Raw genomic sequence first — 15168 nt, 5'->3', positions numbered from 1 at the left:
TTGGATGAATAATAGCATGATATGCTATATTGAGCGGGATTTGTTTGCATCCATTGAAGATGAAAATTTTTTGAAGCCCTTTCAAGGCTTAAGAAACCGTAAGATAAATTTGCCACGCGAGGGCCCGAGGTGTGTATTGTTTTAGTACATTTCATTTTATAATGCTATCTTGATATATGAAGAAGTATGACATTTTAAAAATTATGTAGCATTAAGCGTGGTGGTTCAAGTGGTGTGAATTCATGAAAAAGGAAGAATCAGACATGGATTTGTTTTTATTATGGAAGGCTCTTTGTATTTAGTACTTTTCTATCCTCAACATAGTTCTATGTATCAATCTTTGCTATGTCTATTAGTATACTGTGTACAACGAGCAGAAATTTTTTGCCCTCTGTTATTTAGCAGCCCCCCCTGTTTCGTTCCTAGATCCACCAGTGACTATCTACCTAATGATACCAATTAAGTACCATAAATATTAATATTTTATTAAATATATTTAGTCAAAGTTAAAATTTGTTGACTATTTGGAAACCAAGAATGACTTTTTTAGGATGGAGGGAGTATTGCTTTATATGTGCAAGTGCAAGTGCATGTGCAACTCTACCACTGAACATAAACCCATCCTCCACACGACAATACTTATCTACTTTTGTATTTGTATTATTTGACTTTACTCTATCATAATCATACACATGAGCTGTATATTATATATGCATGTAGGTATGTTTTGTGCGCCATAGGGCATTTGACTAGTGAGGTGAGACAGAAACTGGACAATTAACTCAGATCCCAAGTATGTACTCTGCAACTGTCGATTACATTACATGTCGAATTCCTATAGGCTTAAGATGTTAGAACCCTCTAATATGTGCTGCCCGTTAGCAAATATTGAATCCTAAATATTTACTAACATCCTCAAACCTGGATGGCGGATAGGCCTTTTTCTAGCTTACATTACTACACACATCAAAGTATCAGATAGTACAGCTTATCAGTACAGAATCCAGAAATACCTTCAGTAGTGTTTTTTGGCCTGTATATTATGCACTCCAGTGTAATGGCATGATACATAGCTCCTATTATAACCAGAAGAAAAAATGCAGCATATGTGCACTTGAAAAGCCGTTACATACTTCAGCATAATTTGCTTGAAGTTTGGGCGAACCCCATGTTGCCATAGTATTCTGCTACCATTGCGAAGTTCTTAGTTAGGTCCTCATGAAACTACCAACTCATCCCAGGAAGTCCACTATGACTTCTTCCAAGAGGTCGCCATGTAACATCCTAGATATCTGCTTCCCCATCATATTGATGTCGTTGCCTACTTCCAGCCAGTTTGTATCAAGAACCATCTCATCAGGATTCCCTGTGACACAGTCTTCCCGCTGCCTAACAATTGTCTGCCAAACCTTCTCAACAGGTCCTTCAGGGCCACAAAAAACTACACGGTGTCTACTAGGCTGCACCCACAGGTGCACATCAACACATGGTGCAAGGGCCTCGGAAAGGATTGAATTCACGAGGTCGAACAGAAGCCTCCTCTCAGGTTTTGCCCATGTGGTGATTTTGTTGTACTTCCTCTCAAGCCTATCAAAGACATGAGGGCCAACAGGGCAACCAGGCAAGTACCATGACTTGCAGATGAGCTGCCAGTCAGCAACTATGATACCAGAGCATATAAGTATGTCAAGGAGATATGAGAAGTCCCAGTTTTCCTCGACCTGAAATGCTTCCAAAGATTGGTAAAAAGAATGGTCTTCATCATCACTTGACATGGTAACTTCAGATTCATTGTGATATTGATGGCCATCTCTTTGTTTCTCTACATCAAAGGAAAAGAGAGAAGCTTCCGTTAAGAAAATCATGAAGCTGAAAACTTATGAAAGATCTGTTTTAGGACTTCTGTCACACTGTACTCTCCAGTTTTGGCACATCCTAAATTTGTTTAGAATGTTTTATTTTACCGTCAGTTACAGATTAGGATTGAAAAATCACTATCTAAATATTCTTGTTACCTACAATGACTGGGTAAGGTGCAAAAATTATAACCTTGATTCAGAAATTATTTAACCTTAAAAGTACATATGACTGCAGTGCAGGTTTTACTGGGAAAGGTTAAGTTTGCCTCACTTACTAGCCATCCCTTGCAAGTCATCATAATTCAAACATCCTGGAAAACAGATATCATCATCAATTGGAGGCTCAAGGATGGACACTGGGCTTGGTTGCTCAACCTCTTTTGAGCCTTTACAAGATTTTGTACCATCAGTATGATCCGAAACAGATATTGATTCATCCTCGTGACAACGGAAAGGCAATATTGTCACCTAAAACACATTGGGAAACATTTGGATGAGTAATTGAGTATACAGCGGATACTTCGAAATTTAACATGAGTACAATAAACAATGAACTGAAGGGCGGGCCTGGTGCAAGCGGTAGAGTCTTACCGCCTGTGACCGGAAGGTCCAGGTTCGAGTCGCGGTCTCCTCGCATTGCACAGGCGAGGGTAAGGCTTGCCACTGACACCCTTCCCCAGACCCCGCACAAAGCGGGAGCTCTCTACACTGGGTACGCCCTTTACAATAAACAATGAACTAATAAGACCTAAAATAGGTTATCTTTTATGTTTAAGGTTCCAAACAAATCTCTACTACTAAAAAGACCGAACTGGACCCGTCCACTACACGTGGTGAAGCCGCGCGCGTCACTCTACATCTCGCTGTTCTTTTTTGCGCCGACAAGTGGGCCTCGCCCATCCTCAAGCTACAAGAATTCCCGCCGAGCCCGGTCCCATCCGATGACCCGCCATGCCCCCGCCGCCTCCACGTCCCTCTACTGTCGACACCGCCAGACCGCCACGCCTCCTCCCAGACTTGCCTCACTCCCTCCCTGTCCTCCCGACTAACGCCGCTGCCCTCCGCAACCCCGCATCCTGCAGCCGCTACTTCAAGCTGCCGCCACCATCAAATGCCAGGTGTGCTGAGGTCTTCGTCAGTCCCTTCGATAGGTCTTCGTCGGGCCCTTCGCCGGCTGCCGGATCTCTCCATCTGAGGGTGAAATCAACCTCTCCTCTCCGTGATTGCAGTTGCAGGCACAAACCAACCGTTCGGGTACGGGTTCATCTTGGAGCACCGCGCCATCGGTGTTGGCGGCGAACTCCGCATCAGAATCCATAGCTCGGGTGGACTCATCAAGGGCCAGTGGTGACGAAGGAGACATGGCAACAAGCTCATCGAGGCCTGGGAGATGAGGCATCAAGAGGTTGGTTGGGGACTTGAATAAATTCATTTCCCCGTTCGTGTTGCTTTGTCTGATTAATAGGATTGCACATGAATACCTTTTGAGTTCCTTGGTGTTGCTTTGGCTGGAATGCATATGGACAGAATCTCTGACCAAATTCCAGTGCCTTAGGGTGCTGCGTTTGGCTTGTAACTGCTGTGGGATTGGACTGATTTTTGAGGCCAGAGCCTTGCCAATGGTCGAAGAGCTACAGCTGTTGTTTAGCCCTCAGAAGATGCTCTCTTTAAATGGTGGTTTCGATTTTGGGATCCAGATTCTCTCCTCACAGATATTTGTTGAGTGAGGCTAGCACTGGCAGTTTGCTGAGGGCTAAGGCCAGTCTCAATGGGGATTGAGGAGTTTCATGACACAGTTATCAAGACTACCACGTACCACATCAGCTTTTGTGTTAGCAACTCTGACAACAGGTTTCATCTAGATGAAACTCTATCTCTCTCTTCATAATTAATCTGCCAACTCAGCAAATTTGTTGATGTGTCACAACATTAAATGAGAATGAAACTCCTTTGAAACCCTATTGAGACAGGCCTAAGTAACATCTGTAAATGCAGATCTTGAGCTCACTTCACACATTGACCTCACTTCACACACATGCAGTTTCTGAAATTTCAGCATAAAGTTTTACTTAACCTGTCATATTCTGTCAGCTAAGACAAAAAAAAAACGAAAAACAAAACTGTGTAAAAGGGCACTGATGATGATCTAGGAGGCAGCAATTCATCCGAGGCGAGCAGAGCCGCCCCTCCCTCCCGAGTTTCAGATGGTAGATGGGAAAGGAATCAAGGTAACCCTCCCTCCCTCCCTCTAATGCGAGTTTCAGCTGGTGTATGGGAAGGAATCAAGGTAATTAACATTAATGCATGTCTCTTCAGCCTTTAAGACCCTGTTTTTGTTCGCTAATACATATAACCATAATACTTTGCGATCTGCTATCCCAGAATAAAGTCAAGATTGTGCTGATTACTAACTAGAATGGAAATCTAAGTATATTCTTGTGAGGGACATTAACATATTCCACCATTTCAGGTTTTCAGCAACAGCACTTGTTCTTACAGAGATTATTGGTATGACGATTTCGAATACGAGTGAGTTCAAAAGGGCAAGCGCTACTATGGGCCATTGGTCGCAGGATTACATGATGAAGCCGTGCATTGAATATTGTAGAAACTCGTATTATCTTTGTATATGGTCAGCATGACCATATCTACATGCAAAAACTTATTTATTTACACGTGCAGTCATTCTATTTTTGTACATGCTTAATTATGCTCTGAATTCAACCAATGGTATTACCTTTTGTGTCTTTATTACGAACGAATTGATTTGTTTGATGTTAAAAAGATAAAACTTTGAGGAAGGGGATTATTGAATGAATGTATGCATTGCACCAAAATGACTACTGAAAATTTGAATAAAGTGTTTTTGATCAAGTTAATTCATAACAGCATCATCAAAGTGCATATATGATTGTTGTCCCGCGGCAACGCTTGACTACTGAAAATTTGAATAAAGTGTTTTTGATCAAGTTAATTCATAATAGCATCATAAAAGTGCATATATGATTATTGTCCTGTGGCACCGCACAGGTATTCATCTAGCTAATAGATAAGAACCGCACGTCCTCAAAAAATAAACATTACCAACTACTCTCCAACATAAAAAACAAAAACAAAAAAGGCATCACATCAGCTTCATCAGAATTAATAAAAGAGCAAAGCATGAAAACTTACTACCATTAAAAATTATCAGAACATGAAGCATATCCACAGATTGAAAATGCAAGATTTGTATGTGAGTTTATAGTAGATGATTTCAACTTCTAATGGTAACTATAATTAAGTGAGCATACAAGTAAATTATCCTCAGGTACACTCCCTTCCTTTTTGGTTCTCTAAATTGATGGATGCAAAGACACATACCCGTTGTTTCCTAGAAACCTGCAAGTTGAACCCAGAAGCTTCAGATTCAGCTGGTTGTTGCACTAAGTCTTCATCTGTTGTGAACAATACTTTCTCATTTAAGCAATCAGGAGTTGAAAAGTTGTCTGCTGTCAGATTTTGGAAACAGCAAGCATTGCTCAAGTGAGCTTCACTGCCACTGCCAATTTGCTTCAGCAGTCTTGGTTTATCCCGGAAAGAATCAAACTGACACTTCCCATTGTTGTAAATATTGGATATATTTGAATTATTTTTACCCTGAGAGGAGCCTTCCGAGCAAGAATTCCTGTCCGTTGAGCTTCGGATAGATTGCAGAGGTGCATGCTTTGGTAAAACTATAAAGCATCCATCCTTGCTATGACCATTATCACGGTCAATCATATTACGTCGAATTGGAGCACGTGAATCTGAATTTAGCTTCAGTCTTTCAGAATCAGACAGAGCAAACATTTCTGCAAGAGTTTTCGAACCAACAGCAGATTCTGCATGCCGGCATATTTTCAACAGCGCGCTGTTTGATGATGACCTGTTAGTTTGCCTAAAGTTATCATTACCACAAGAATACCTCTGAGATGATCCAAGACAACTCGCATCAGTATTGCCAAACTGATGAACTGATGCTTCCTGTCCAATTTGCAGTGGATCAATGGGGTCACTAGTCAAGAATCTTTCTTTTCTAATTCGAGGCACATTATTATTTTCAGTACTTAATATATGTTGCCAATCTCTTCCATTCTTCATTACAGGAAACTCAGATTGCTTATGTTTCATGCCTCTTCTGCAGTTCTTATTGAGAGGAGAAAGGTATGGAATGGAAAAAACGTTTTCTGGATCATGCCCTTTTTCCAAGCATGGTGGTTCCAGAACTACAATGCTGTTGAAATCTTTGTTTTTTCCTCTTGATAAAAGGCTGAAATTTCTGAGTGAAGAATTGGCTAAACCCACAGGGTAAGTCCTGCAAACACTTGATTTATCTTTCCCATACTGATAATTTGCAGAATAGTTCATGTCATGAGGGCGCTTCTCAAATAAAGGATTATTTATTTCCACTGAGTTCAAGCGACCCAAGCCATCTGTGCAATCCACATGAAAATCATGTATATCATCTCCGTAGAGTGTTTTTGATGGCATAAGCTTTTTTAATCTTAGCGCTCTTTGTTTCAAGCTTGGCAAGCCTTTTGGAAAATGATGGGACCTCTCTTTTGTGACAGCCTCTGGTGGCTCCTCTGACACTTCAAAAACATCCTTAAATTCTTGATGCCGACTATTGACCACATCAGAAGGTGGCAACACATCAATTCCCATCAGTTTCGCAATTACACTTGGTGATGAACGCCTTTGCTCTCGTTCATGCAATACATCCTTTCCAACAAGTATTTTTGTTTGACAGCTGCTAGTTCTTCGTGGCCTGCACTCCTTGTATCTGTTGCCAAGCTACATAAATTCGAGAAAATTATTGACAAACATAGATTTTTCAGAGCTTCAGTACTGACAAAATACCGATATTGAAACTAGTGCGATTGTAATTATTAATTAACAACATCAAGCAACTCACTGAAATTTGTTCCATCTTGAAGTATCAGTATAGTGAGGATCAAATGTGAGTAAATATTGCTACATCAGCTGGAGGAAGGGCTTGGCGCCTGCATATGTTAATGGAAAAAAAAAAAAACTGTGTGCCTTGAAACTATATGATGATGAAAATATATATAAAGAATACAAACAAGATGGAGCAGGAGACTTAACACAGAGGACTTAATATATGTCATTTTTGCTACAACATGACTTAATTATAAAGGTTAGTTATTAAACTGCGATTAAAACTCAGACACTAGTCCTGCTGCTATTATTTAGTTCGTGATTCAAAAAAGATCCATGAAGGGCAGGCCTGGTGCAAGCGGTAGAGTCTTACCGCTTGTGACCGGAAGGTCCCAGGTTCGAGTCGTGGTCTCCTCGCATTGCACAGGCGAGGATAAGGCTTGCCACTAACACCCTTCCCCAGACCCCGCACAGAGCAGGTGTTCTCTGCACTGGGTACGCCCTTTATTCAGAAAAGATCCATGGAACAATCTCATATCTTGTTACAGTGGTCAGACCCCAAAAAGAAGAACACAGCAGGTCACAAGGAGCACAATTGTGGCATTAATAGTAAGCAGCACGAGCAAATCCACAGCCACCTAGTTCAAATTTGCTTGTTGATTTGATGCATAAGAACAAGGATAGGCTTCGATATTTTCAGAGAAAAAAATCTTTATCCCCCAAGTGCTTCCCCAGAAAAAACAAAATATCCCAACCCCACATAACACCGAAACAAAACAATAAGTCCTCTTCGTCCTCCCTAGCCATTTGACTTCGTTTCTAGGTCGATGAGCTGAGAACGATGGCAAGGTCATGCTCAAGAACTCCGCCCCCAACAGCTACTCCCACGAGCAAAACGCTTTACTGAATGGATGGCTAGTTAGGAAACCAAACATTATGAGCAATAGTCAATAGAGGCTGGTAGATCTTAAGATGGTACACAGTTTCTGGTCCAGGACAATTTGACCAATGTAATACCCGCACTGGAAGAAATTAAACTGATGCCAAGTTGACAACAACAGTAAGTCCACGAAGCACTCGATAGAGGCATCACCGCAGTGGCGGATCCAGGATTTCAATGTTGGGTATTCTCAAGGCAAAGAAAGTACTTAGTTGAAAGATACGAAAAGTTCACACAAGTAAAAGGTACATACAGTTCAGACTAGAGATTTTTCATAACAAAGAGAAATTACAAAAGGGGAATGAGGAATTTGAGATCTTTACCTCTCTCGGCGCCGGCTGTAGATCCGCCACTGACGCTTGAACAGCCGGCCGGCGGCGGGCTCCTGTGCTGCGCCCCGGCCTCGCTGGCGCTGCCCCGGAGGCCGCCCTTGCCGAGCGGCGAGCGCCCGTTGCGCCTGCGCGGCTGCGCCGTTCCCGCTGGACGGCCGAGCACCGAGGGTGGAGGGGGAGGGCGACGACCGACGGCCAAGCCAGCACGAGGCACGAGCAAGGCCGGATCCGGTCGGGGCGAAGCCGTGCTGGGGTAGGCGGCCACCGTCGGTGCCTCGGCGGGGCGGCGGGCTGTGTGGCGCGGCGTCTGCGTCTCTGCGACGGGCGGACGGGAGAGTGGAGACGGTCCGGAGTTAGGCTGGTTGCGGTCGCGCGTCAGGGAGAGGAGAGAATAGGACCAATGCTCAACGTCTGGGAGATGGGCCATTGGGCCAGCCATTGGAAAACCCATATGAGCAGCTGAGATGAAGATTAACGCTTAACCATATACTCTCACACTCTCTCTCTCTCTCTTGTCAAAAAACCATACTCTCTCTATAAATATATTATTATATGTATATAATGTGTACTGTTGGCAAAATCATTGGGTATATCTCGGAATATCAGGACACCCACTATAGATTCGCTAATGCATCACCATATCAGAAAATAGAGAGAAAGGCTATGTTTGGTAGAGATTCTTGAGCAGCTTTAAGAAGTTGTTCTGGACATGAGGCTACCAAATGAGCTCCGGCAACTAGCTCATTGGGTGAACCTCGCCAAAACATGCCAAGCCAGAGACGCGAAAGATTGAGGAGCTAAAAAATAGCTTTCATCGGCTCTTCCCTTTTCACGTGGGATGAACACCGATACGCAACCTACGGCGAAGAAGAAGCCCGAGCGATGATAGGCGGGGTGAGGTGACGCAGGAGGCATAGAGAGAGGCGCGGGGCGATGGAGGAGGAGGCGCGTCATTGCGAGAGGTGTGGAGAGAGTGGCAGGGCAACGAAGCAGGAGGAGCGGTGAGAGGGGTGGTGTTGTTGTTGGAGGCCAAGCAGGAGAAGTAAGCGCGAAGAAAAAGTGTGGCTAGAGCTGCAAGTGGGGAGAGGAGCAACGGGACAAGGGAGGGTGAAAAAATAAATAAAATAAGAAAATAGAGAAGGAAAAAGAAAAGGAAAAAATAAAGGTATTATAGACATTTCACATTCCTCGTTCTTGTATATTATGAGAAATTGTTTTATCAAACATTTTACCAAAACAAAACAATTCCACTTCTGCAGTTGTTCCACAAGCTGAAGCCAAAAAAAACTACTCCTCTAGTTGTACAAAAAAAAGCCATCGGCCCTGCAAAAGGGAAGACATAAAATTGGTGTGCCTTTTTTTGTGCACGATTATGATGGCCTTTTTCACAAAATCTATTTCTCAAGGCATGCCGTGCGTTACAAGATTAAGCTTGGGAACCACACACTCTTTGAGCACACATCAAACTAAAGCATAGGCAAGAAGAGCTCTCACCTCAACCACTCTGGAGCGCATAGCGAGCAGCAGGACTCGGTCGATCCCCAAGGGGATGAGGCTCCCAGCTCAGGCAAACCTCTCCCACGGGAGGAGAAACCACAGGGAGAAAGCGCCAACCACCCAACAACTTCATCATCGCTCCTCGAAATAGCGAGAACGGTAGCCAATTCGCCGGAGAAGCGCAATGCGGCTAAGATCCTCCCAAGCGGCGATGAGCGACACATGTGCCAGAGAGCAATCGTGGGTGATGGCAAAGCTTTGGGCCTGTTCGACTGCTATAAAAAACAGTTGCTGCAGCCATTTGCAGTAGTTGCTACTTTACCACAGCCAATGAGGCCCTCTCCTACACTTTTCTACTCTTTATTATTATTGTTAGGTTCATAAACCCGGGGTCTCTCATGGACCTGTTTTTCAGCAAAAACTCGGCCTAGCAGACAACGTTGCGAACGACACGCAATTCCTGGGCCGGCCAAAAAACCTAACGACAGGCTAGAAGGGCGATCCAGTCTTCGACTGGAAGGCCTGGCCAAGGAGGAACGATACTCGCTTCCGACTCTAGCCCGCCTCTCCGACCGGAAGGCCTGGCCATGGAGAGGACGACGCTCGCTTCTGACTCCGACCCGCTTCTCTGACCGGGAGTACACCGAACCTCTACTTATAGCTCTTCTCCGACCAACGCGGTCGGAGCCGACTGGGAAACAACCGAACGGCGACGCCCGCTCGGTAAGAACCCAAAAAGTAAGGCGAAGCAAGTAAGGCAGGGCGCTGAAGTCAAATCGCAGTACCAAGGACCGTATCCTGCACGTCTGCAGGACAGTACTATCAGGTCATGTCAGAAGGGTACTTTATAATCTTCCAGACGTGTCAGAACACGAACAGTGTTATGGGTGCCAACATTTGTTCTACACTATGGTAGACGCTGACATTGGCCATACCAGAAGAACACGATGGAGCCTAACACTTGCATCTAGGCGTCAACAGTATTGTGGACGCTGACAAACCGCCTTATACCCAATGGCGTGGGCAACAAGACTAGGTAGCACTCACACTCTCTCTTATAAAGTCACCCCCTTCATCTATAAAAAGGGGATGCGCTCTCTCCGAAGGAGGATGATTCATTTTTCACATAGACAACGATTCGGGCGATTCAGACAACTGATTCTGATTCTCTCTATCTGGCTCTAGAACTCTAAAGCCAGATATAGCGTATGTTCGAACACCTAGCGCACGTTGGAGCTCCCGTCACTCTTGGCCCTTCGGTCTGGAGTCCGACCGGACCTCTGATACCCCCCATCTTACTCCCTCTCGTTTGTAACCCCACAACAAACTTCGAGCACCTGGGCTCAGGAATAAAGTTACCGACCGACTCAAACTGGACGTAGGGCACGTTGCCTGAACCAGTATACACCCTGTGTCATTGAGTGCTAGGTCACATCTGATCACAACGTACGCCAAAACAACAAATATCTACTAGTTGATCCTGGGCTCAGGAATAAAGTTACCGACCGACTCAAACTGGACGTAGCGTTGCCTGAACCAGTATACACCCTGTGTCATTGAGTGCTAGGCCACGTCCGATCACAACGTATGCCAAAACAACAAATATTTACTAGTTGATCACTTTTCGCACCGATAAATCATCATCATCATCATCATCATCATCATCATCATCATCATCATCATCATCATCATTATCATCATTATCATCATTATCATCATTATTATCATCATTATTGTTATCATTATTGTTATTATTCTTGTTCTTGTCGTATTATTATTATTATTTAATGAGTATTTACATTTTCTTTGAGCAAATTTAATGAGTGTCTACTGGTTGGATTCGGGAGGAAGGGGAGGGGAGGGAGAAAAAGATGAGAGCAACAAGCAGCAGCCTACTGGGCCTACAAGGGAGTGAACCCACCTGCTAGTGGAACAAGCCGGATCACGCAGACGCTGTGGTACGGGAGGGAGGCAGGAGGCCCGCCCGATGCACGTTGGCTGACTTAAGCCCCATTTGGCAAAGCCGATAAAGCCAGAAAAACTGATTTTTTTTCGGCTTCTAGTTCATTTTAACCCCGACTTACAAAATAGCTTCACGCTATCGTGCCTCGATTTACGTAAAATAAATAAAATCGAAGCCGGCATAAGCCGTGCCAAAGAAACCCTTAATTGACGGCTTTAGATAAACTGATTAAATGCGAAGGCGTTTCAGTTTTTCTCAACTCCCACCCGCGGAAGGTACACAGATCGTTGCCACATCTCGGACCGTCAAGCTACGCGGACGTCATCATTCATAAGGCGCCAAGTTTGTACAGTAGGGATGCTTAGTGTACGCGTAGCTTTTTGAGTGCTGCATGACACCCTTGTTGGAGTCTTTGAAGGGGGATCAACGTATAAACTAGAGGGTGCAAGCATACCCACTCCAAAACCAAAAAAAACAATTATGCTAAAAGCCAAAGAACAATTAATATGGTCAAAATTTCACCATATACATACCTGCACGATAAAAAAAACTTGTAGGTGCAGCAATCCTATTTGTGGGTTTTGATGATATATATAATGACAATGTATATAAAAAAGATAAAGATGTTTCATGCACTTTAGTTATATATTAATGTGAAAAGTTTGGTGAAAGAAGCACTACTACCGAATGTTACTGTAGGGGCGGCTCTAGAGCCTCTGTAGGGGCAGCTGCGCCAGCCGTCCTTCCCAGGGTGTTCCTACAGAGGATGCCTCTGTAGGGACAGTTTCCTGACCGCCCCTGCAGTGCCCTCTGTAGGGGCGGCTGATGTTTTCAGCCGCCCCTACAGTGCCCTCTGTAGGGACAGCTGATAATATCAGCTGCCCCTGTAGTGGACTTCTGTAAGGGCAGCTGTATCACCAGCCGTCCCTGTTGTGTGTATTTGTAAGGGCGGTTCAATCAAGAACCGCCCCTACAGTGGATTTTTCAGCAAAAAAAAAAAAATTCAAATTCAAATCTGACAGCCACAAATATACATATATACATCCACAAACACAAGACCATTATTTAGAACATCATCACAAGTCATAATTGTAACCTAGTATGTAAATATACACAGTGGATGATCTCCAGTGGCAAATATACTTCCTAGTATGTAACCTACCGTCAATGAATATGAAAATAGCACCTTCAGCAGTATTATCGCTATGACAGCCCAACTATGATTGTGATTCAGAAGTTTTGGTGCTCAGTAAGAGCAACATTGAGCATATAAGGAAGAAGGAAGCAATCACTAGCTGATTAAAGGGTTGTGCAGAACACTATAATATGATAGTTACCATTCATGACAACCCCAGCTATTTATCTATCACATGGTTTTAGTAATTGGAATTTTACAGGTTGAAAATTAGACCAACGCCAAAAACTAGTTAAACTAAATATCCACACACAAAGAACTAAATAATGGAGACAAAAGGTTAGTGCAAAATTTATTTATTTCCATTATTATTATAGAATATGTTAAAAGCACACATAGAGTAGGAAAATTTAACATGACTTAATGGAATGTGCTTTCCGCTCAGGAGATCAAGCAAGATAGTGCCAAAACCCCTGCCACATATAACCACCATGTGGATGAAATGCAACTATCATATATTAGATTGATAATCCACTTAATGATCTATTGACAGCCATATCCCCTTCAAGAGTGTTCATGTACTAAGACAATCTTATACCATAGCAAAATGGAGGAAGCAGTGTGGTCTGTAGATAACTGTGACGGTCCATGTATCTAGGAAATTATTTCTATGCCTGTCTCATACAGTTCTGAATGCTTGACTCAATCAGACCATTGGTGATTGGTAAGAAAATGTATCATATAAGTATCATAGCCATCTGTAAGTACCAAATAAAACTAAAATCTGTTCTCTAAAGTAACAAACTCTCAAAAGCAATCGGATCTCTGACTTAACTAGAGTACAATACCAAATAAAAAGAGATGCTCACCCAATTATGTAGGTCCAGTGCAAATCTGCGTGGTCTGATGTGTGCATATCTGTAAAAAAAACAAAGTTCACCAAGAATTAGCTCATACTACTTATATACTCACAGACTATGCACTGATTCATATCCTCACTACACATGAAGCACCACTTATATACCCACAGACTAGTAGTAAGGATCCATATGGTCTGTAGACAAATGTGACTGTATCTAGAAAATTATGTCTCATGCAGTTACGCACAGACTAGTAGTAAGGAAAGCTAAGTCCTGTCCTATTGTGACATGTGCTATAACAATAGCCATCTTTAAGTACCAAATAAAACTAAAATTTATTCTCTAAATTTGATGCTTAATTGTAGATCAAAACTGAACCAATTATCAAATGCATTTTATAACTAATCCAATTGCAGATACACCTTGTGCCTGAGATATAATCTAATTAACTAAACTGAACAGCCACTGTACACCTCTTATTTGCAAGAACTAGACTAAATAATCAACAAAGTTAAAAAATCAGTAGAAACATAAAGGATCCATCCACTTAATCATAAAGTCTCTGATCTGCACACACCGGAAATATGTAGGAGAAATAAACATATGGCTCGCAAAATAAAAGATGACATAAATAAGAACTGAGCTGGAGCCTGGAGAGGCACTTACTAATGCTGTTGTGGTGGATCTGTTAAACAATTGTATTTTGGAGCCCTGCAATAACCATAATTTCCGTATCAATGTCTACACTCTGAGTATAATGAAACAATTGTATATTAATGTGCAAGCTATTGGCTTGAATGTTTGAATCCAAATTAGTACACCATCACAAACATGATCATGACTCCCTGTTAAAAGTGAACTAATGCTTACCTACTGTTACTGGTTACCTGAGATAACAACCAAGCTGCTGATGTGTTGCTGCCCACCTGCTTTTGTTCAACAACTGAAGCTGAAAGCTGCCGCTGGAAATTGGTAACGGAAGGACCTCCCATGCTGCTCTGAACTGTTGAAACCTGCAAGCAAAGAAAATGTAAGACACATATGTAACACCCTGGTGTTACGATTCTTTTTAGCGCCGCGATTTAGGCCTCAGTAAAAACCTTCGAAATGAGTTTCTCTAATTTTAAAGTTTTTTTTATGATCATGAAATGATAAACGAACCGTTTGTGACTTCACCCTTGTGGCTGAGAAAAATGAGCCGCGCATTTGAAATACCAGTACGTGCTTTGTTTGTGCTGTGGTAACTAAATTGTCCATTATCACGGGGTTACAAAATAGTCAGCCTTATAGGAAATCACGATGACTCCCTGGAAAGTTCACGCGGCATAGTAAATATATATGGACTGAGTCATAAATCAATTTTTTTCTTTAGTACTTAAAAACTTTTAAATAAGCTCATGAACATCATTGGATGCTGCTGTGCTGCACTGTCCCGTGTCCTGGCGCCATGCCTCTGCTGTCCCGTCTGTGTCTGTCTCTAAATTCTGAAATTGCCCTTCGAGCTGAGCAATCGACGTGCTGCTTTTGGAGGGACCTTGGCCACGACTTGCTGCTGCCTGGCACGTCGAGCAATCAAAGCTGCTGCTCTCGCTTGGCACCAGCGCCCTCTTATTTTTTTTACTTCCCTGCTCTGGACCACAGCACCACGCCACTCTCGGCCAT

General features: G+C 43.0%; 1 protein-coding gene across 3 annotated transcripts; it reads right to left on the bottom strand.

Annotated features, from left to right (window-relative positions):
• Positions 1-792: 792 nt before the first annotated feature.
• On the bottom strand, positions 793-8452 carry LOC136508474 (uncharacterized). 3 transcript variants are annotated; one of them, XM_066503155.1, is made up of 6 exons: positions 8043-8452; positions 7153-7270; positions 6796-6883; positions 5223-6674; positions 2135-2327; positions 793-1822 (listed from the first exon to the last, which is right to left on the bottom strand). In XM_066503155.1, the coding sequence occupies exons 3-6, from the start codon at positions 6808-6810 to the stop codon at positions 1233-1235; spliced, it is 2250 nt and encodes a 749-aa protein (XP_066359252.1). In that variant the 5' UTR covers positions 6811-6883; positions 7153-7270; positions 8043-8452; the 3' UTR covers positions 793-1232. The 3 variants fall into 3 exon arrangements, with proteins under 3 accessions (XP_066359252.1, XP_066359251.1, XP_066359250.1); XM_066503154.1 differs by having other exon boundaries at positions 7153-7265; XM_066503153.1 differs by lacking the exon at positions 7153-7270.
• Between the last annotated feature and the right edge of the window lie 6716 nt (positions 8453-15168).

The sequence above is a fragment of the Miscanthus floridulus genome, chromosome 15 (assembly GCF_019320115.1).
Source record: "Miscanthus floridulus cultivar M001 chromosome 15, ASM1932011v1, whole genome shotgun sequence".
NCBI classification, from domain to species: domain Eukaryota; kingdom Viridiplantae; phylum Streptophyta; class Magnoliopsida; order Poales; family Poaceae; genus Miscanthus; species Miscanthus floridulus.
This window is presented reverse-complemented; position numbering and strand designations above follow the sequence as displayed.

Excerpts from the sequence above, each read along its gene's own strand:
- LOC136508474 (XM_066503155.1), bottom strand. Across the intron at positions 2,328-5,222 it reads AGGTTTCTAGGAAACAACGG|GTGACAATATTGCCTTTCCG; the intron begins GTATGTGTCTTT and ends AATGTGTTTTAG. Across the intron at positions 1,823-2,134 it reads TGACTTGCAAGGGATGGCTA|AGAAACAAAGAGATGGCCAT; the intron begins GTAAGTGAGGCA and ends CCTTTGATGTAG.